The sequence below is a fragment of the Mastigoproctus giganteus genome, chromosome 13 (genome assembly GCF_048544385.1).
Source record: "Mastigoproctus giganteus isolate SK-2022 chromosome 13, ASM4854438v1, whole genome shotgun sequence".
Classification (NCBI taxonomy): Eukaryota; Metazoa; Arthropoda; class Arachnida; order Uropygi; family Thelyphonidae; genus Mastigoproctus; species Mastigoproctus giganteus.
This window is the reverse complement of record NC_143587.1, coordinates 156,871,775-156,893,974: the sequence shown is the minus strand read 5'-3', so window position 1 is coordinate 156,893,974 and position 22,200 is coordinate 156,871,775. Positions and strand designations below refer to the sequence as shown.

Genomic DNA, 22,200 nt, shown 5'->3' with positions numbered 1-22,200 from the left:
ATAGCCACCTTCATCAATAATTTTTTCCAACACATCACAAAATTTCTCTGCAGCTGCAGAATCGGCACTGGCAACTTCACCACATACTTTAACGTTGTGGAAACCAGTGCGATGCTTGAACTTATTAAACCACCTATTGCTTGCCACGAACTTGGGTTGGGGTTTGCCATACTTATCCTTAATATCTTTATAAATACTTCTTGCTTTTGCTTGAATGGTCATTAGAATCAGGGGCACTTGTTTCTGAATCTGATTTTCCATCCATATTATTAACAGCTGTTCCATCTTCGATATAGCACCTGAACCACTGTTGATCTTAAATGTGTTGAAACTTTAGCATGTTCTTTTATACGTGCACCTTCCTTTAAAATAGTATTCACTGTTGAAGCAGCGAGACTTAAATTCCCTTGCAAGAGATGACAAACTTTGTCCTGCTTCATCCTGCTTAATCATTTTCATCTTCATTTCTAAATGAATTTTGGTTTCCTGACGTTACAACCACCAATTGCACGTTTCATTGGTCACGTTCCCTTCATCATTGTAATACATAAATAGGAATGAAGAGAAGTGTCTGAAAATTTGTTTTTTATATGATTGAAGATCTCAGTGAAGGGGAACACATTTCACCCCATAATAGTGTAAAAACCCGCCACATTTGCAGTTATAGGTTGTATCCCAAATGCAATAAGATCGAGTTTACTACCCATTTATAATTAGATACACTAAAAGAAAAGCCCAATAAACCGGAAGGTGCAAATTATTTTTGTTTTTTGGTCGTGACCTCCAGAAACGTGCTTTAGAAAAATATCACGAAGGTGTTCAAAATTGATTCTTATAATGGAAACATATGATAACAGTTAAAGGGTAGTACAATTTTCCATTATAGATATGACCTTTTAGAGACACAAATAGCTTAGTAATATAGCAAAATTTTCAGCTTCCAAGGACTTGGAACAAATCCCAAAAAAAAAAAAAAAAAAAGTATTATTGGGTTCACATTACAATATTTTCATGATATTCCTACGGAATGCAAAATACGTTTCCATAATTTTTTTTTAAGTTTGCATGGGCCGGCAAAAACTTGCATAAAGTCGAATTTCCGTAAGTCAGGGTGTTCCTGTATTTCAGTATTCTCTTTTTATGTTTAGTATGGGCAGATCACTAAGTGAATCTTGTCCCATTGATGTTCTTAAGTAGGAGAGAATTAACTTCAGCTTACAATACACACTGCAGATGTCAGAATATGCAGTGCAATGTGTAGATTTACAAAAACATGTTCACTCGAAATTATGCTGAAATAAATTATGCTAAAATTATGCTAAAATATGCAAAGTAAATTTTTGGTTCTTTCCAGTTCTTTGCCTTCAGTGATACATAAAAATGACCACAATCGGTATAGTTTTTTTGAAGGTTTTTTACATTCTTTGTTACATGCATAATCTCCTTCTCCTACTCTCTGTTGCTTGAGCTACTTCTCTGGGCTCCCCTTCATCTCTTCTGTCTTTTAGTTGCTGTCTTCCTTATTGTTGATATTTTGTTTTTACAGTTTTTATGTATTTTCACGAAAACAGTCCTCAATATCATTAAATTCCACTTCAAAAGACTCCATATTAGTGTTAGTAGAGGCATATGATGCAAGAAAGCAAGCTTATATAGCATCAACAAAAAAAAAAAAAAAAAAAAAAAAACCACCTTCCTATTTCACCCATCCATACACTCCGAATGCTTGTCCAGTTCTGCCTTGAACTTATTTAAGTTTTTGGCCTCCACTATGACAGATGGAAGCTTGTTTCAACTATCAACAACCCACTGGCTAAAGGCAAATTTGTGCACATCTGTTCTACACTTGTCTTTCCTCAATTTGAAGTTACGTCCCCTCAAGTGAGTAATTTGAGCAAGAGGAAAAATCCCATCAGCATTGAGCTTGCTCAAACTATTCAAGGCCTTGTGTACCTTAGTTAGATCACCTCACATGTGCCTAGTCTCCAGACGCTACAATTTGCAGAACTTAAGTCTTTCTTGGTGAGCAACCCTTTGTTCCACTCACCAATCTTGTTGCCCTTCTCTGTACTCGTTCCAGCAGCTCTACATTCTTACTAAAATGAGGCCTCCAGACCTGTATGCAGTACCCAAGGTGTGGCCTGACCATTACCTTATACGAGGGGACAATCAACTCCTAATCCCTGCTAACAAATTTTTCTCTATATCATTGACAAGACACCATGAGCTACTCTTGCAAGCTGTCTACACTGCTGAAAAAACTTCATATCTGAATGCACAATTACCCCCAGGTCCTTTTCATTACATTTTCTCTACTATCCTGAGTGTAGTACCACACGGTACATTACTCTGGGATTACTGCTACTCATATGTATTACTTTACATTTGTCAATGTTAAACTTCAGTTACCACCTCTCAGTCCATCAGCTCAACTTTTCTAGATCCTGTTGCAGTAGTATGCTATCATTACTGTCATTAACAACTGTGCTATACCTTCATTAATATCATTAATAAATACAGAAAACAACACTAGGCCCAACACTGAACCCTGGGAGATTCCACTAATAACATTAGTTCACGAAGAGCAGTGTCCATTGATTACCACTCTCTGTCTTCCCCACTCAACCCTCATTTTATCCATTCCAGCAACTTGCTCTTAATACAGTACTGCTCCAATTTGTACAGTATTCTTGCAGTCTTGCAGAAAGTGAATTTCTGCAAGGCTGCAAATGCAACATTTTTGTTTTGAAATTCATGCAATCTGCTAGTTTAGATGTTTTAGCTTATTGTAAGGTCATTGAACTTGGGTGCATCCGGAATTATTTTCTTTAGATATTTCACCAGTTTAACTTCCGTATTAGACAAATCTGATTTATTGTCATTTTCTTCTTGACTAATATTATCTTTTCTATGAGTTCAAAGACATTGCAAACTATTTTATCAGCTACTGTTGTTGTTGTGGTGGAGTTTACGACACATAGGCTGCCACCTCTATTGTGTCTTTCAAATGGTTAGTACAAAATACTAACTTTATTGTAATAGGGGTTATATTTTATGATATATACCTATACTTTTATCAGCAATGCTTGTATTACCTTCTCTGAATTTGTGCTATTCATTCCCCTCATTTAATTCACAGTTCTCTCTTTATAAAATGTCTGAGTGATTGCTGTCATGTTTGTATTGATTCTGAATTTTCATCATCTTCAGACTGTGTTTTTTTTTTTTTTTTTTTTTTTTTTTTTTAAGCCTGCCATTAGCTTAATAGATTTTTTTTTTGCATCTTCCTATTAATTTCTCTTTTGATTCTGCTAAGATTCCTTTTTGATGTAACACCTTAAATAACAAAACTCAAATTCAAAAGTACCATCATACAATGTGTTAAATATTTGCATTTCTAAAAAAAAAAAAAGTTTTCTGCCAAAATACAAAAAATTTTGCTTATGCAAAAAAAAAAAACCTATTTTTTCCTTTGTAAAAATAGTTTATTTTTTCTAATTTAAACAGTGCTTTAAATACACTTGAACCTGATAATACTGACTAGAGAAATGACTAATGGGAACAAGTTTAGTTATAGGGTAATGATAATATCACTGAAATACAGACTTTTGAATTTCTCTTTAACCCATTTGATTGCAGTATCTGCTAACACTTAGAAAACAGAGTAGAAACTAGCAGAACTAATGAAGAACCTCCTGAAAACAGAATTGAATGTTAGCTTTATCTGATTGTAGTCACAGGATTGCAGTACCAGTGTGCTCAAGTTACCTCAACCCCTCTGAATGAAGTTATTGTTCATAGTTTAGGAAACTTAGTTGACAGAGTACTGACAAATAAAATACTCGCTAGTTACCATGCCACTGAGATTTTAAAAAGAAAAAAAAAAATGAATTGTTTATTTTTAATATGCATAAAACTAATTAAATTATTTTTATTTTTTGTTTTCTAAATAAAATATAATAAAATAAAATGATAGAATAAAAAATAATAACAAATTAATAAAATATATTTAAATACTTCTATTCTTATATAATATATCATATGCTTTTATTGCGGATTTTGTATTTTTGCTAGCCACTTCCATTCTGACATCACTTGAGCTACAAAACCAGTGGTAGGCAACCTTTATAAATGGTGGGACAAATAAAATGAAGACGAAATTTTATTTTAGTTTTCCACGATTTTTTGGATTATTAAAATGGTGTATAATGAAAAAATTGCCATAAACAGTTTTATGTTATTTATTGTAATATTTATACGTATTTGTACATATAATTAATTTTATCTTCTTCTTCAAGAGGAGTGTTTCCATTTACAATGGGTTTCCTCAGCCCACAAGTTATTTTTTAGTAGGAATTTTTTCCTGCCATAAAGTGCTATTCAAGGCGTCTTGGTCAGTTAAGCCTCTGGCTGTCATGCACTCCCATACTCCATCCATCCATGTCATCCTAGGTCTTCCTCTTCTCCTTCTTCCAGGAGGTGTCCATTCGAGGATAGCCTTTGGATATCTGATTTCTTGCATTCAGTATTACCTTTTATCTCTATGTTAATTGCGGAATCCAATCTCTGGGTGAAGTTGTTTCTAATGCTGTCATCCTGAAGTAGTTTAACGTTAAATTGATCCACTGTAGCATTTCTCCTTCCCTGCATTGTTGATTGTCCATGCTTATTTTCTTAATTCAGTTACATCTCGGTGTTGTTTTAATAAGAAAATGGTCAGATCCACATTCGGCTCCTCTATAAACTCTGACATCTTTCAGTACTTATGTCCCTGAATGTTTCGAAATAATCTAATCTGTACCTGATCTAATTTGTCTTGTCTCCTGTGACCAAGTATATTTATGGATATCCTTGTGTTGGAAAAATGTGTTGTTTATTCTCAAGTCGAACTGTTCACAAAGGTTGAATAGTCTATCTCCTCTAACTCTTCCAATAACGTTGCTATTTTGTTCAGTTCCTACTCTTGCATTGAAATCCCACATTAAAAATATCTCTTTGAAATTTTGGGATATTTTCTATTAGTTCTCTCAGATCCTCCCAAAATTCATCCTTCAAGGTATCAGCCATGTCATTAGTTTGGGCATATATTCCCAAAATACATATTTGTCTCCCATACATTGTCAATTCCAATGAGATCATTCTGTCATTAATAAATTGCCACCTGTTGATGTTATGTCTCAATTTCTTTTTAATAGCAATAGAAACTCCTGCTCTTGCTCTTTCACTCTTATCGACTCCACTCCAAAAATGGTAGTATTCTTCCATTATTTTCCTCTCTATATCCTTTTTTCTTTGTCTCTGATAACATAACGATGTCTAAATTGAATTTTTTCTGTTCATCCGCAAGAAAGTTTCTTTTAGTTGAAAGACCTTGAATATTCCAGCATCCCAAAAATCATTGTCCTTCTGTTTGCCGAGTCGTTACTGAAAGTGCAGTCCGTTTTTCATTTTGACTTGTAGGTCGTTGAGCATTTGTGTATTTTTTACACTGAACAAGGAGCTAGCCCATTGCAGCAACTGCCCCCCCCCCCAAATTAATTTTATTAATAAGAAAAATGAAATACAAATTAAAGATAAAAATACAATTCCATTAACAAAAATTGCAATATTTTATCTTTATAATGAGAGATTTGATACTGTTTATTTCTATCGTTAGAAATATGTATAATAAATGGCCTGCCGTTAATCAATATCTGGATTGATTTTTGTTGTAGTAATGTGCAGATTATTTTATAAATTTATGTCAGAAATTCCATTAATTTAGAAATATATATAATAAGCGGTAGACCGTTTATTATACATATTTTGAAAATGACCACAGGCCAGAAGTTACCCACCTGTACTAAACTACGATTACTGCTCTGGGCTTTGGTTACTTAAACTGATTCTTCAAAATCAACTGTTTCAACTAACTGATGTGTTAATGCAATAGCAACATCCCAATTTATCTGCTTAGTTGTATCACCTGTGTTGAACATATAGAAGTACTTTGCATCAAAATTAATTAAATAAATAAACAAAATAATAATAATATCATACTGTAACAGAAATAGTAGAGTATTATGGAAGACAGATTGGCTTCAAAAAATCACAATACTCGATGCAAAAGGTTATATTTCAAAATTTTGATAGTACATTTTTGCTACAGTTAAAAATATGCAAACTAAAAACATTTTTCATAGTGTGCAGAGCCTCTGTCACCGTGAAGTTTGGTTCTGCTGTACTGTTGCCTGCTATTAAGGTAGTCCTATACCTTATTTCAGACAGTATCACCCATTAAAAAAAAATAATAAAACAATAACTGTTGCACGTGTCAAAATGTGAATAATCATTCCTTTTTTACGTTTGTAAATTTGCAGATGTTTCTTTTAATGTGCTCTTAGCAAGGTGTGTTCGAAAAGTTTTAGGGCTGATTTTTTTTTTTTTAATGATACTACTAGCCCACACATTGGCCGCTGTTTAAACTATTCACTATCAATAGTGAATAGTTTAAACAATATCAAGTCTGAACTGGCCTGTGACAAGTTTCATCAGTGTGCACAAAAGTGTTCTAGAAAGTCATGATTAAGTTGGTGCAGTAAAACCACATCATCATCATGGATTTAAGGACTAAGCAAAGAGTGGTGATAAAACTTTTTTTTTAAGCCAGAAAAAGTGCAACTGAAACAGTTGAAATGGTGAGTGTATGGACATGAAGCACTAACACAATCCCACATTTTTTGCTGGTATGGGTGGTTCCATGAAGGGTGGAAAGATGCTCAGGTTGATGTGTGGAGTGGTTCCCCAGTCTCATACGGACTTGATCATCGAAAAAGTTTGGCAGCTGTTAATGGAAAATCATTATCTGTCCCTCTGTATGGTAGCAGACTAGCTTCACATCAGCAAGGATACCCCGCATTTGATTTGAAAAAAAAAAGGAAAGTGTGCTTTGCACTTCGTACTGCATGCATTGATGGTGGGCAGGAGGAGGAACAAGTTGCTGCGTGTCGAGATTTGATCGAGATGGCAGACAGCGATCCAGACTTGTTTTAAAAAAATCATAATGGTTGATGAATTACCGTGTTTTGTGTATGAACCTGAAACCAAAGACAATCAGCTGCATGGATTGGAGAAAATTCACTGAGGCTGAAGAAACTCTGGTTCCAAAAAGTTTTAAACCAAAATGATTTTAATGATTTTTTTTTTTTTGATTGGCAAGAAACTGTACAAATGAATTTGTACCAGAAGGACAGACTGTAAAGAAGTTGGTGTGTTAGGCCAGATGTGACTGAGTCAGGTGAGCGGTTCTTGCTTTACGACAGTGCACCTTCACACAACGCAACCATCATCAGTTTTTGCACAGAAGGGTGTTACAGTGCCCCCTTCCCTTATTTTGGTTTGGAACCTCCTGATTATTATCTGTTCTCCAAAGTGAAATCCTTCCTGAAGGGGCACCGTTTGGAACCCTGAAATGTTGTCAAAATGGTGCCCCTTCCTGAAGGGGCACCATTTTGACAAAATTTCAGAGATCCAAACCAGAATGACGTGGGAATTAACTAGGGTTTCACAAGATCAGTTTCACAAAGCCATCCCGAAACTGTACGACCATACAAAGAGGTGTATTGAGATATGAGGAATGTATTTTGAAGATTAAATGGTAATAAATTTTTTTCCCTTGAGATTTCGATTTTTTATGAATGTAGTCGTAAAACATTTCAGACACAGCTTGAATTCAATCCATTTGGAGCATATTGCATTTAACTTATTTACTCAAAGTCAAAGGATTGTTGTTCTTTTAAATGAAATATAATAAAAAATTGAAGTTGATAAAGCACCTTTTTTTATATAATTACTGTTTGTTTTTGTTCATTTAGAATTCCAAATGGAACTTCATCAGAGTTGACTGATTTGCTGTTATGGCTATTGAAAAGGAATGCAAAAGATAGAATGGAATTTGGTGAGTTTTTAGTCCTCTTTGGTTACTCAAACATTTATTTATGAACTGAATTAAAAAATTCATACATGAATTTAACTTTTTATATGTGATACTCTCACATCAGCGTGACAGTGCTGTCATAACAGTGATTTTGACTAGTTATTGTAAGACCACAGATTTCACCACAAATATTGTATCTTGTAATTAGTAACTTGTGTGTAATGTATCGTGTTGTATTTTAAATGTAGTACATAAGTAGCTTCTAGTCATATAGATTGGCATTTTTTTTATTTTTAGCTAAGAAATTAGAAAGTCAGAACATAATTTTGAAATAGCATGATTTATTATACCTCTTAATTAATGTGGTAATTTAATTTTTAATTAACTGTTCACTAGAATCATGCCTCAACAAGAGCTGCAATGCAAAAAAAAAGATTTAAGTGGTGGGAATGCTTTGGCTCAGGAGAGAACTGTCGATGACAGTTCTCTTGCAAATCATTCATTGTGATAATTGCAGAATATCTGTAATGGGACATGATATGGCCAAGTGGAATTCTTTTTGTGATTTCATTGTAGAGTTGTGAGGATCTTAGGCACCAAGTCAATATTTTGATAGGCTTATATGAGGACTTGAGGAATAGTGTTGATGCCAGCAAATATATTAAAAAAGATGGATCATTAAAGCACTCAGGCATCCAGCACAATGCTAGATATACTCAGGTAGCAAAAGATATGAGATCCTCCAGGTCACTGTTGTCAGTGACTGAATTATCCGAGAAATTGACATATCCTTTATGAAAAGGGTAGGTGTAATAGCACCAGGGTATGTCTACCTGTGGCAAATGTTGATGACATTGTAAAGCAGCTAACATCTTTTAAGGACACAAAAGGTGATATTGCTGTGCATGTCTGTATTAATTACATTAAGAGAATGAGATCTGAGCATTTAATTAATGAGTTAATTAACAGGAAAACGTTGAGGAAAAGTAATGAGTTATGATTAAATTTTAAAGTGTTTGCAATTCTATCTAGACATATAGGAGGTAGATGAGATGATGAGAGTCTTGTCAGTCAGTCGGTTCAGCCCTGGAGAGCCTGTGCAAGACTCCGAGGACTAGGATTTTTCTAACTGTGCTAACAGTATTAAGAGTAGGAGATCTGAACATTGATTTAACAAGTACAGGTCAATGTTGAGAAAAAGTCATGGGTAATAAATTTGAAAATGTTTATAATTCTGCTAAGAAATAATAGTAGGTTGTATATGATGAGTGCTTTGTCAATCAGTTTGTGCTGTTGAGACTGCGCAAAGCTGATGCAGAAGGATTTTTCTGTGTGGTCTGTGCTTGTTAACAGAAGAGACTTTTGGGGGGGGGGATAGGATACACTTAAGTAGAGGGCATGCAAGAATATTTGCTAATGCGATCAGGGCAGTGTTAAGTGGGTTGGAAAAATGCCAGTTCATGGTGGGGAATACACAGACAAATAGATTAACAGCAGCTGTAGGCAGAGACATAAATGATTCTTGCACTGCTTCTATTGAAACATGCAATAGCCTGGAAAGCAAATTGTTGGGGATTTGAAGGCCTGTTGGGTCGGGGAGGGGTTCTCATGGAATAAGCAAATACTTAGGCTGTGTTAGGGTTAGTAGATGGAAAAACTGGTGGATGTATGCTTGTGTGTAAGCTAATGCTAGCAGCATAGCAAATAGAGCTGATGGATTTGAAGTACTGGTCAAATCATCAAATGCCAAAATTGCAGAGATATTGGAGACATGGTATCAACGATATCCTTGCAAAATTATTGGTTAAGTCATTAAATGTGGACATTGTAAGAATATAGGAGATATGGTGTAACTCAAACATAAGGGATGCAGAATTTGAACATGGGGAGTAGTGTGTACAGAATGGACAGACAGGTAGGACGGGGAGAGGGAGAGTTATGCTCTTAGTTAAAGGAGCATAAAATCTAAAGGTAATGCATCTAGTAGACATAAGTGACTAGTGCAATGTTGAGTTGGTTTGTTATGATATAAGCACTGGGAAAACAAAATAGGGAGAGTATTAATGCGTTATAGGTCTAATGACTGTGGTGAGTATAATGAACATTTGAACAGACAAATAGTCAGCCAGTAAATGAGATTGTCTTTTTAATGGGGATCTTAACTTTCCAGATATTGACTGGAAGTTATGGGTTGGTCACTCACTCAGTATCAAGACTTGTGTAGGTTTATTGGATGACTATTTTCTGCACCAGCATGTTAGAAAGACAGTGTGAGAACACAATACTCTTGATCTGATTATCAGGTGCAACTTTTCATGCATTAAGAACCTCTAGATGAAACAGCACTAGGTGGCAGTTATCACAGTATATTAGTGTGGAATTTAGTTAGAGAGGTAACTACTTTTAAGTACAAACAGAAGGGTTTTTGCTTTTGCAAAGATGACTAAAGGCCTCAGACAATTTTTAAATTCTATTCAGAGGGACCAACTGATGATGTTACCAACAGTTAATTCTAAATGGGAGGCATCAAGGGACATAATTGTCAAAGCTATTAGGTTTTTTTATACCAATTAAGAGATACAATTCAAGTCTTAGACCCAAATGGATGTCAGATGAACTAATGAGATTTGTGGTAGAGAAGAAAATTACATATACAAAAAATATCAGGTGATTTCAGAAACCTACAGTAGATATAAACTTGTCTGCAATCATCCCAAAGGAGATTAGGCAAGCTAAAACAGATTATGAAAAGGTTTTGTTGCCTGGCAACAAATGCAAACATAAGCAACATAGACCTCCTTTACTTTTGTAAGCACTAGAAGGAATGGAATGAATCACATCAGCCCACTAGATATGAATGGATTAACTGTTGATGATCCTTGTCAGGTTGCTGACAAACTGAATAGGTATCTTACATCTACATTCACACATGAGTGTTGGATCTCTTTGTTGCTTTGGAAAGCTAGAGGTGAGTAGAATGAGGTGAGATGATAGCTGCAAAGGAAGGATTTGCCATTCTCTCTTCCATTTTAGGAACTGACTGGATTAGAGCAAATTTCCATGAAAATCACTAGTGGGATAAGGGAGAATAAAAAGTTGACACACTAGTGGGATAAGGGAGAATAAAAAGTTGACACAAAACAGGAGCACAGGTTTTGAGAACAATTGTTGAAATTCCATCAAGACAGAGAATTCTTGTCATCAAGATTGTTTTCAATTCTTCTAATGGTCTTGTGTTCAAGTACATGGTATTGAGTGGAATATGTTTAATATAGTAGGAAGTTCTATATAATTCCAATATTATCAATGCAAGGGTTAGAGGAAAGCAGGATGCTAATAAATAAGGCAGCATTATCATTAGCTTAAGATGCATCGAAACCAACAGATTGTAACAGAGGGAGCAAGTATGGGTGGATAGAAGTTGCAGCTAATAATTTTGTTCAAAACTGAGTTTGGATTGATTAAGAATTATTTTACAGAAAATGAATTTGGAGATATTTACATTCAAGCCAATTGTGATATTATACATTTTTATCTTGAACAGCCTTAGCACATTTATTGGAAATCCAAAGTTCTGGAAAGGATGAGATTTTAGGGTGGAATCGAGAATAAAGGATTTCATACCTACAGGAATAATTGTACGGAACGTGATTACAATCAGAAGATTTATAATATATATTATTATATTATTTATAATCAATAAACAATAAAACAATTGAAGTGGTGGTATTACATGGTAACTTGGGGGGGGGGTGATGGGAACACAAACATGAAGGTAATGAGACTTAATGTACTGCAAAAGGAACATGGTTGGGAACCACTGTTCTTGATCAGTATACTGAAACATTGAAAGCAGCTACATTTAAGGAACATTAACAACATCAAGAAATATCATTCTTAGGAAAGTTTGGCTGGACAATTTCAAGTTTCAAATAAAAGACAGCCAAAAAAGTTGAGAAATTTGCAGTGTTCAAGACAGATAACGAATTTGATAATATAATATATATTATATTTGAGCCGAAGAAGAACAAGGATTCCTGTTTTTCATTAGGAAGACATGACAAAGAAGTTGGGATTATAAGTGGTGATTAGGAAAACTGATATTTGCTATTCTGTTACATAAAGTAAATAAAGGTTGAACAACTGTATGTAGAAATGGAATATATTCGCATAAGGAAAAGGAGTTACAATTCATGTGAATTAGGTGTAGTTTAAAATCTGTGTGAAAGTAAGAGTAGTTACAGCAAGTCAAAATCAAACAATGCAAATGAGAGGTTATAATACTTAATTTTGTAATACACAAGTACAAGGAAGGTGATTTTATTATATTTGTAATTATACAAGTTATTAACTGTGTTCAAGGAGTGTTAGCATAGCCTTGAGGTAGTTATATTGTGGTTGCCAGTAAATAATGCTCATAGACTTACAAACCAAACCAAGTAGATAGCTGTAACATGCCCTTAAGAAATATGTAAATAACTCTAACCGGTTGTTGTGGGCAATATTTCTGGTCGATTCAAAGGTGCAGGAGTCCCTAAGGCTTGTTGCAAACATTCTTTGAGGTAATCCAACTGGGGCTTGCTATCTGCATGCCTAAAATTTTGATGGAACTGCTGTGTTCGGGTGCCATTTGTGAGTCAGGTAGACCAAATTTTGGCAGTCAGGTTCTGTGATAGTCAGCTCTCCACTTTCTTGGGGGCAGTACTGTGAAATGCTCAAGATCTGAAACATTGCATCTAGTATGCTGGAGGTCACACACACACACACACACACACACACACACACACACACACACACACACACACACACACACACACACACACACACACACACACACACACAGTGTGATCATCAAATGGAGGGAGAGCCTGAATAGGGTGTATGTTGGAGGTATTGTCAAGGCTACGTTATGTCAAGGAGTTGGGTATGTTCATGTTGTGTGTATGCCATATCCAAAAAACTCATTAACTCACAGAGCATGTCCTCCATTCTGTTTTCTTTTCTTGCTGAATTCACCACAAATAGTCAAACTAATAGAACCTACTCATTTGTAAAAAAAATATTGAAACTTCCTAAAAACTTAATCATTCATTTCACAAATATACATGGTCTTAGTTTGAATCCCAGTGATGTCCATTTCCATGAGTCTTCAAAGCTGCTTACCTCCATTTATTTCTGTCTCATCTGTTGCATCTGTCATTCTCCCATCTATCTCTTGGAATTTGACTTTGTTTCTTTGAAACTACTTTCTCTAGTCTGAGTTTTCCTAATAATAATTTTCCTTCATTTTCCTTATATTTAGAAACATTAAACGTTTTGAAGCATCATGGCCTGACTCAAATTATTAACTACTCTTTTTCCACTTTCAGATCATCAGCAAACATTGATAGCTTTGGATATCCTCATCAGTATTATTTATGAAAATTAAAAATAGGAGGGTACCTAACACAGAGATTACTTGTTACAGTTAACTAGGCTTGCCTCGGCAGTTGAAGTGATCCACTCTGAAGACTAGCCTTTTATGGCAACCCCCCCCCCCCCAACAAACCTCTGAAAAAAAATCTCTGACTTCCTCTTAACAAATTCATACTTGGATCTTTCAAGATATTTAACTCCTGGGTTAGTACCATCCTTGTGTATTTTGGGGACATTAGTCCATTTCCAATGATGCTGTCATTAACATTTCCAACTGTGTGATACATTGATATGCAGCTATTTTAATTAAAACTGAATATATACCATCCTCCCTGGAGCCTCTCTCTTTAGCCTCAGCAGCATTTTGTAAAAAAATGCTTTTCTGAGATCATTATATCATTTATTTTACAGCAGTCAGGCTCCTTAACATTTCCAAGCAATTATAGTTCCACTTCAACCTTTAATATCATCAAAAAAGTATCTGTTCAACTCATCTTCTATTTCTTTTCCACTATATTATAGATTTAAAAAAAAAAAAAAAAAAAAAAAACCTATGATGAAAACTTTAATAAAAAAAAAAAAAAAATTCATATACCTGAAGAAGCACAAAATTATTTCTGTAGTAGTTAATAAATAATGAGGCAAACACAGACATAGTGTAGTTAATTATGCACAATTTAATCAGCTGCTGTAGGCAATAGTTTCATATTCATAGGAAACATGATAAGGAATAAAAGCCACTGCAGTACTATTAGCTGGCTGCTTACTTAATGGGTATAATTTCTAGAGTGATAGAAGAGATAATTGTGGAAAGATTATATTAATATGATGCTAAATTATAGAAAATAATCCAAAACTGAGTTCTAAACTTGAGCTTTAAAATATTCAAATATTCATTATTTAATTTTGACAGTTTTTTTTTTTTTTTAAATCCTAGATGAGTTTTTTAGACACCCATTCCTGAAACCAGCCACAAGGATAAGTGAGTAACAAGTTATCTCTCAATATTTCTTTAGCTTATTTTAAGTTGGATGTAGAATGGTAATTTCATTATATATATATATGGGCATATTAAAGCAACTAAATAAACCTATGTCAGTCATAATTGTTAATTATAATTCTTTTTTTTTTCCCTGAATGTGTATTCTTTATTATGTCCCATTGTGTAGAATTAAATCATATGCACGAGTTGCAATCAAACACTACTAAAAATTTCATCTAAATTCTGAACTGAAGTAATATATTATAATTGCTTGCACCTACTGAAAAAAATACTCTCTTTCCATTCAGGTTTAACATTTTTACAATATAAACCAGGAAATTAAAGAAAAAGGCAGGTATATGTATACTTGCATTTATTACACTAAGCCAGGAGCATAACCCCAGGGGCTCATGTCTGTTGAGTATGGGCTTGGCACACCCAGGGTTCTGAGCTGGACATCATCATTCTTCTCTTTCTTGGTGACTCCTCTCTCTCTCTCTCTCTCTCTCTCTCTCTCTCTCTCTCTCTCTCTCTCTCTCTCTCTCTCTCTCTCTCTCTCTCTCTCTCTCTCTCTGTTTTGGCTGGTGCAGCATAAGCTTCAGGCTTCCTTGCACCGTATGGCTAATAATAATAATGAATACATTTGAATTAGAAGGTCAGGTTGTCAAATTCAGCCATTGTGGGGTTACATTGGAGACTTGAAGAGATGCATAATTTGAATATAGTAAGTACAATGTCTGGAAAGACAAGGCATAGATATCCCATATATTATGATTTTGAAAAAAAATATATGAGAGTGCTACTCCTTTATTAGACTAGACAAAGACAGTAGCAAATTTAAAATCGAGAAAGGCGTTCGACAAGGAGACACAATATCTCCGAAGCTGTTTACTGCTGCCCTTGAGGAAGCTTTCAGAAGATTAGACTGGTCGCAGAAAGGAGTCAATGTGAACGGAGAGTACCTAAACCATTTACGATTTGCAGATGACATTGTGGTTATAAGCCACGATCCCAAAGAATTAGAGGAAAATCTTAATCAGTTATGCACAGTTAGTAATAATTTTGGACTAAAGATGAATATGGCTAAAACAAAAGTAATGATGAACAAGTATGCCACAGAAAGGGAAATAATGAATGAAGGAGCAGTAATTGAAAAGGTGGAGTCATATACTTATCTGGGACAAGTTATTAGCTGTAATAATGATAAATGGCTGGAAGTCAAGAGAAGAATAAATTTTGGATGGATAGCATTCAGGAAATATAGTCACATACTGAAGAGCAATATCCCAGTTTGTCTGAAACGTAAAATAATGAACCAATGTATACTCCCCACCATGACTTATGGAAGTGAAACTTGGGCACTCACCAGAAGAATGGAAGAGAAGCTGAGAACTACACAGCGAAGAATGGAACGAATTATATTGGGAATCAGACTGTTAGATAAGAAGAGAAACACATGGATTAGGCAGCAAACTCAAGTAAAGGACATTCTTACCAAAACTAAAGAACTAAAATGGTCTTGGGCAGGACACATAGCTCGAAGACATGATGACAGATGGACTAAGAAAATAACAGAATGGTACCCAAGAGGAGCTAGAAGAAAACCTGGAAGACAAAGGCGGAGATGGATAGATGAAATTCACGAGTTTTTGGGTAGTAAATGGATGGCCAGTGCTCAAAACAGAAGGAACTGGAAAGTTGCTGGAGAGGCCTTCATCCTGCAGTGGATTGAAAATGGCTGATGATGATGATGAGTACAATGTGCACAGAAAAGAAATATAGTATATGTTGTCTTGTGGCACTGGGGTTTCCACAAGCTGCTGTAATAGTAACTCTGCAATAGTTTCTCTGTGGTGTTTACATATACAGCCACTCCCCGGCTTAAGCAATATACTCGACTTATGGAAATTTGACTTTATGTAAGTTTTTGTTGGCCGGTGCAAACTTAAAAAAATCTTGGAAACATATTTTGCATCCTGTAGGAATAAATGGAAATATCGTGAAAATATAATGTGAACCGAATAACACATTTTTTTTTTTTTTTGGTAATTCGTTCCTTGGAAGTTGAAATTTTCGCTATTTATTTATTTCGCTAATTAACTAAGCTATTTATCTTTCTAAAAGGTAATTTTTATAATGGAAATTGCACTACACTTTCATTGTTATCATATGTTCTGTTAATGAGAATCAATTTTGAATGCCTTTGATATTTTTCTAAAACATTTCTGAAGGTCACTACTATAAAACAATTTGCACTTTTTCGGTTTACTGGGCTTTTCTGTTAGCGCAATAAATGGGTAGTAAACATGATCTTATTGCATTTGCGATAATCCCGATAACGGAATTGTGTGGGTTTTTACGTTACGGTATTATGGTGAAATGAGTTCCCCTTCACTGAAATCTTCAATCATATAAAAAATATAAATAAATTTTCAGGATCTTCTCTTCATTCCTATTTACTTATTACATTGTGTGTGTGATGCATTTTGTGGTATGTTTATTCGTCTGACATCTTAGCCTGGTGGTTTGTGTCGCAGTACAAATCCCAAGTTGTCATTCATCTGTGCCAGGCCAGGTAAGTAGGGTGGTTATTCAAGGCAGGGTGGTGGGGAAAATCAGATTTTTATTGAAATAGAGCACAAGTGTATAGGTTTACTGTTGGTAGGTAAAAGGGTAGAATATGGAGGTGGATGGGAGGAAGAGGCACCTACCATATGAAATAGAAGTAGAGGATAGGGTTCCTTGGGAGTCCCCAAGAATACGAGTACAAGAGCAAAATCATAGTGACTGAATGTCCCATGTAAAAAAGAAAAAAATCATTGAAATGGGGCACAAGAGAGATAAGTTAAAGGAAAGAAGTAGTGGTGGATGGGAGGATGAAGTATCCACACAAAATGGAAATAGGGGATACAGGATTCCTATGGATGAAAATCTCTTACAATAGCAGTGACAGAATCAAAGTCATAGAGACATGGTGTCCACTATGGTTGCTGCTTTGAACATTGGCCTACACTGGGCCCAGCCAACATAATATAGTGATAGCATTACAGGTCTTGCAGCCACAAGGGGTTTCTTCCAGGTCTACCATGATGTTTGGTGACACAGCCAGAAAAGTGGTGATTATAGTCTAGTGTTGGTCTGGTCTCTTTGCCATTGGGTCCTTGGAAGCCAGGGTCCCTCCATTGCCCATCTTTTACTACATGGAGTTGAGCTAGGCAGGAGGCTCGCATAAGTCTCTGGCAGAGCAATCCCTGACAATTCCTAGGCTTGTCAGGGATTGCTTTGCCTGGGTGGGGAAAAAAAAAAGATTGGAAACGAGCACAGGGGTAGCAATTTGAGACTAGGAGGAAGGGGTAAAGGGTTGGATGGTATGAGAAGACTTCCACCAAGAACTAGAAGATAAGGCGAAAGAGGAACACCCCTGGTTGCTTAGTCAAAATGAGACCCCCCCCCCACACTGGTTACTGGTTATGCCAGCTGCAACCAGTGTTAGCACCCAACATCATGCTGCCTAAAAGGGGAGAAAAATGATGAAATGGGGCAATTTCAATATGACAGATTGCCTCTCAGTTATAATGGGGGGTTCCTGTCTACCATGAGAACACAACATGCACACCAGTCTGGCACACCTATCATTCCTACAAGGCACATTTTTTTTTTAAAACATATATTCAGGTGCACGATTAATTGTAATACTGACACAGTTGCATTCACTCATCATTTGCCTATCACTCATTCCCTCGCTCAGAAAAAACAACACCTGAATAAAAACATAAAACATCACATACTTTTTTTTTTTTTTTTTTTTTTTTCAAGCTAAGGCTGGATAGCAGCATTCACAAGATTCATTCATGGCTCTCTATCTGGTTGGTAGCATCAAGACGGGTCAGAATCAGCCTGATGGTTTTGAGCCTGAATTATGTGGTGCCCTATACAGTTTAAAACTTCAAGGTGCCTCGGGGAGGGGCATTTGTATGTTGTATAAGGTTCTGCCTTCTTGTTTCAACAAGAAAGCATTTGTAAATATAGTTTGGGTGTACTCTGAGAGGTTTGTAGTATTCCTCTTCAGTTATAAAGGGCTGTTATTGATCTGCGGGGAACCAACCAATTCTTGACAGCAGGCTTTGGTGGGGGGGGGTCATAGTTTGGACACTTGTATAACAATGTTTAGGTGCACCACAAGCATGGTGTGGGTAATCAGGTAAGCCAAAGCTTGTCAACTTGGCCATCATGAATCCTTGATTAACCAATAGGTTTGTTATATACAGTCCAGGGGCAAACCCTGATTTGGGGGGGGGGGAACCATAGGCTATGAAGTGCCTTTTCACCTCTCCCTTTGTGGACTGTTCCAAGTTTGCTTTCCACTGCCATGCAAGCTCATTGGCGTTTTTTCCCATTTTTTTTTTCTTTGGTTCAACTCCCAAGTTTAGAGTGATAGTGTGTAGTGTTCAATGTCGTGTGGCACTCCCCCCCCCCCCAACTCTTTGTTTTATACTTTGTATCACAGTACAAACTCTAAAAGCCAGAGATGGTGTGAGTTTTAGTGTAGTCTGCATAGTGTAGTGTTGGGTTGTGGTGGTCTGTTGTTCTTCTGGCCACTTAGCTGCTGGCTCCCAGGAATGGGGGTCCTCCACTGCCCTCCATCATCACAAGGAGGTGGGCCAGGTCAGAGGGTATGAGAGGTTCTCTGGCTGTGGCAAACCCTGGCTTCACCAAAGCTTACCAGGGAGGGCCCTAAAAAAGAAAGTTTTTCTTAGAAAAGAATGTGGTGGACACTGAGTAAAGGAACACAGATGAAGAATAGAAGGTGGATTCTAGGAGAGCTTTCACTTTTCTACTCGGAAAACAAAAGTTAAAGGGAACTTCCATTTTCCAATCTAATTAGGGAGCCTGTCAGAACAACACGTATTCTACGTATCCTCAACCCACTGGCACACCTGTCATACTTACACATAGGTATACACTTTTTTTTGTGACATAGATTTAGGGCAGACTGATTTACAACACATACATTCTCTCACACATTTGCCATCTTCCATTCATCATCATAAAACTAAACAGGACATAGGTGCCACTTAAGGTTGAATGGCAGCATTCACACCAGACAGAGCTCCAAGAATTGTGCATCTTCGACAACTACTAAGATATCATGTTTTTTTTATTTATTTATTTTTTTTAATACTCGTCACAAGCATTCACTGAGTTACTGCAGAGTTTACACAGATGACCTGCCATTCACACACACATTTAAACAAGGATAAAGAGGTGATTATCCCATTGTACAAGGCAATGGTCAGGCCACACTTTGAGCACCGTGTACAGGTCTGGAGGCCTTATTTGAAGTAGGATATAGAGTTGCTAGAACGAGTACAAAGAAGGGAAACAAGATTGGTGATGGGAACAAAGAGGTGCTCTTACCAAGAAAGGCTTAAATTCTGCAAATTGCAATGCCAGGAGACTAGGAACCTGCGAGATGATCTGATTGAGGTGTGTATGGCCTTGAATGGGTTGAGCAAGCTCAGTGCTGATTGAATTCTTCCTCTTGCTCTGATTATGAACCTGAGGGGGGCATAGATTCAAATTGAGGAAAGTCAGTTGTAGAATAGATGTGTGGAAATTTGCCTTTATTACTTATGATGTTAAGAGTAGGAGACCGGCGGAATTACTTAACAAGTACAACTCAATGCTGAAAAAAAAAACCGTGAGTTAGGGTTGAATTTGAAAGTGTCTGCAATTCTCCCAGACACGATAGGAGACAGTATACCTTGTCAATCGATTCAGCCCTGGAGAGATTGTGCGAGGCTCAAGAGGTAGAATTTTTCTCAGCCTGGTCTGTGCTTGTTAACAGGAGAGACTTCTACAGGGATGGGATACACTTAAATAGAAAGGGTGCAAGAATATTTGCTGATGCTATCGAGGCAGAGTTAGGTGGGTAGGAAAACTGCTAGCTTGGGGGGGGGATACACTGACTAATAGATTAACAGTAGCCGCTGGCAGAGGCAAAAGTGATTCTTTAAAAGTTTATTTTAAATCTATAATGAGATCACAGATCAACTACAAGGAAAAATTACAATAAATTATTAACATTTGTCAGGTTTTACGAAAATGAGCGGGTCTCGACTACTCAAGTTGTCTGTTCAACTGTATTTCATTGTACTGAAATTATTTTTTCAATAAAAATAATGCATCAGTACTTTTTTTATTTATTTACCGTACCAGTTTCATAATGAGTTCCTGCAGTAAAGACATTTTTAACAGATGCTGCTGTGACATTATCAGTGACACTATCAGTCTCAGAGTAGAGCGGCAGCAACTCATTATGTACGTGGTACATAATGTTTTTTTTTTTACCGTTCTGCATGTTTCTTGGTACCTACTATGAACTATTACATGTCTATTATCAAGATAACTGCAGATAGTGTTATACAGATTAATCGGTACATTGGTGTGGCATATCCTCCTTAGAATGCTGGACCACCACAGGATGTTAAAAGCACCAGCAAAATCTATAAAATTGGCTAGCATGCATTTCTGCTATTAAGTGATATATCTTATTTCAATAAGATATATCACTTTTTAGAGATGATAACGAGTCAACGGAACTGCGGAGTGAGCAGTGCCGATTTCAACAGTGCACCAAACTTGAATGAAAAAGTTAAGCTATTTTCAACAAATAAAAACTGAAGAATGGATTTTATTTTTAAATAAGATTTTGAGATTATTCAAGTGTGTTAATGGTAAGTGTCCAGTTAATGTTTTGTAGTATTTTTAACTTGTTTATTATTATTACCATCTATGTCTAGATGTCTTATAATCAAGGCAATTTAATGTAACTTTAATAAGCAGTACCCCATACATCAGAGTCACGAGCCGCCACTGTGTGTTGGATTACATTGATCTGTTGTTCACCTGACCTCTGAGCTTTTGGGCCCTGAGAAACCAAGAATCCAACATTGCTTGTCCAGTTCTGTAAGGAATGACAGTTTGAGCTAGGGATGAAAGGTAAAGAGAAAGTGGCTGGATGTTAGGAAGGCTTTCCACGAGGAAATAGAATGTGGAACAGAAGAGACACTTCTGGAAAGGTAACCCCTTTACAGGGGGAACTGATATGAGCAATTGAAGGTATATAGGGTGATAGTCCACCAGGCAAAGACGGGTGGGGGTGAGGAGGGGAAGGTGTTGGATTTTAGGGGGGGTAAAGTTTATTCTCAAACTGCATTCTCAAGTTGGTGGGGACTCCCGTTTCGGTAAACAAACACACACAAATGTCAAGAGCAACTTCATGAGCTTCACCAGACATTTTCCATCAAATATAGCCAAAGATGACTAACATAAGACAGTATAGCATCAGTAGATTGGCACTGATGGAATCTGGAACCCATATTGGCAATCAATCAGATAAAAGGTTTGAAGATAGTCTAGACTTTGTGAAGTCTAGGAGCAAGTGCAATAGAGCAATAATTGGATGGGAGAGATTTGTCAGCCTTTTTAGGAACTGGCTAGATATGAGTAAATTTCCAAGAAGGAAAAAAATTTAGTGGAATAAGAAAGTGTGAAAAGGAGCTTTTTTAGTGTCAAGATTCAGAATTCTTTTAACATCCTTCTTTTGGAAAATCACTGGAGGCATTGAGTAGAGTGTACTGGTAATGTAGGGGGTTCGTTTACCAACTCCTACAATTCCCAGTACACATTCCATTTAGTTGACCATATTGAAGGATTGTTTGTGAGAAGAATATTGAGTGTGGGATTACAATTTGCTGGTATTCTGGTAGGTAAATTAAAAGCCAAGTGAGATCATTGGAATTCCAAAAGCATTGTAACCTTGGCCAGCTGGGTCTGCGCATATGGAAAACGCAAGGCAAATGGAGTTGTGAATATTAAATTCAAG

The 22,200-nt window shown here is 36.3% G+C and overlaps 1 protein-coding gene across 1 annotated transcript in view; it reads left to right on the top strand.

Annotated features, from left to right (window-relative positions):
• LOC150076546 (serine/threonine-protein kinase unc-51-like) overlaps positions 1-22,200 on the top strand; it is a 462,846-nt gene that overhangs the window by 171,672 nt on the left and 268,974 nt on the right. Inside the window, exons 10-11 of the mRNA XM_090387194.1 lie at positions 7,854-7,936; positions 14,268-14,312. Of these exons, the coding sequence (XP_090243320.1) occupies positions 7,854-7,936; positions 14,268-14,312 (128 nt within the window). The remainder of the gene's footprint in view (positions 1-7,853; positions 7,937-14,267; positions 14,313-22,200) is intronic.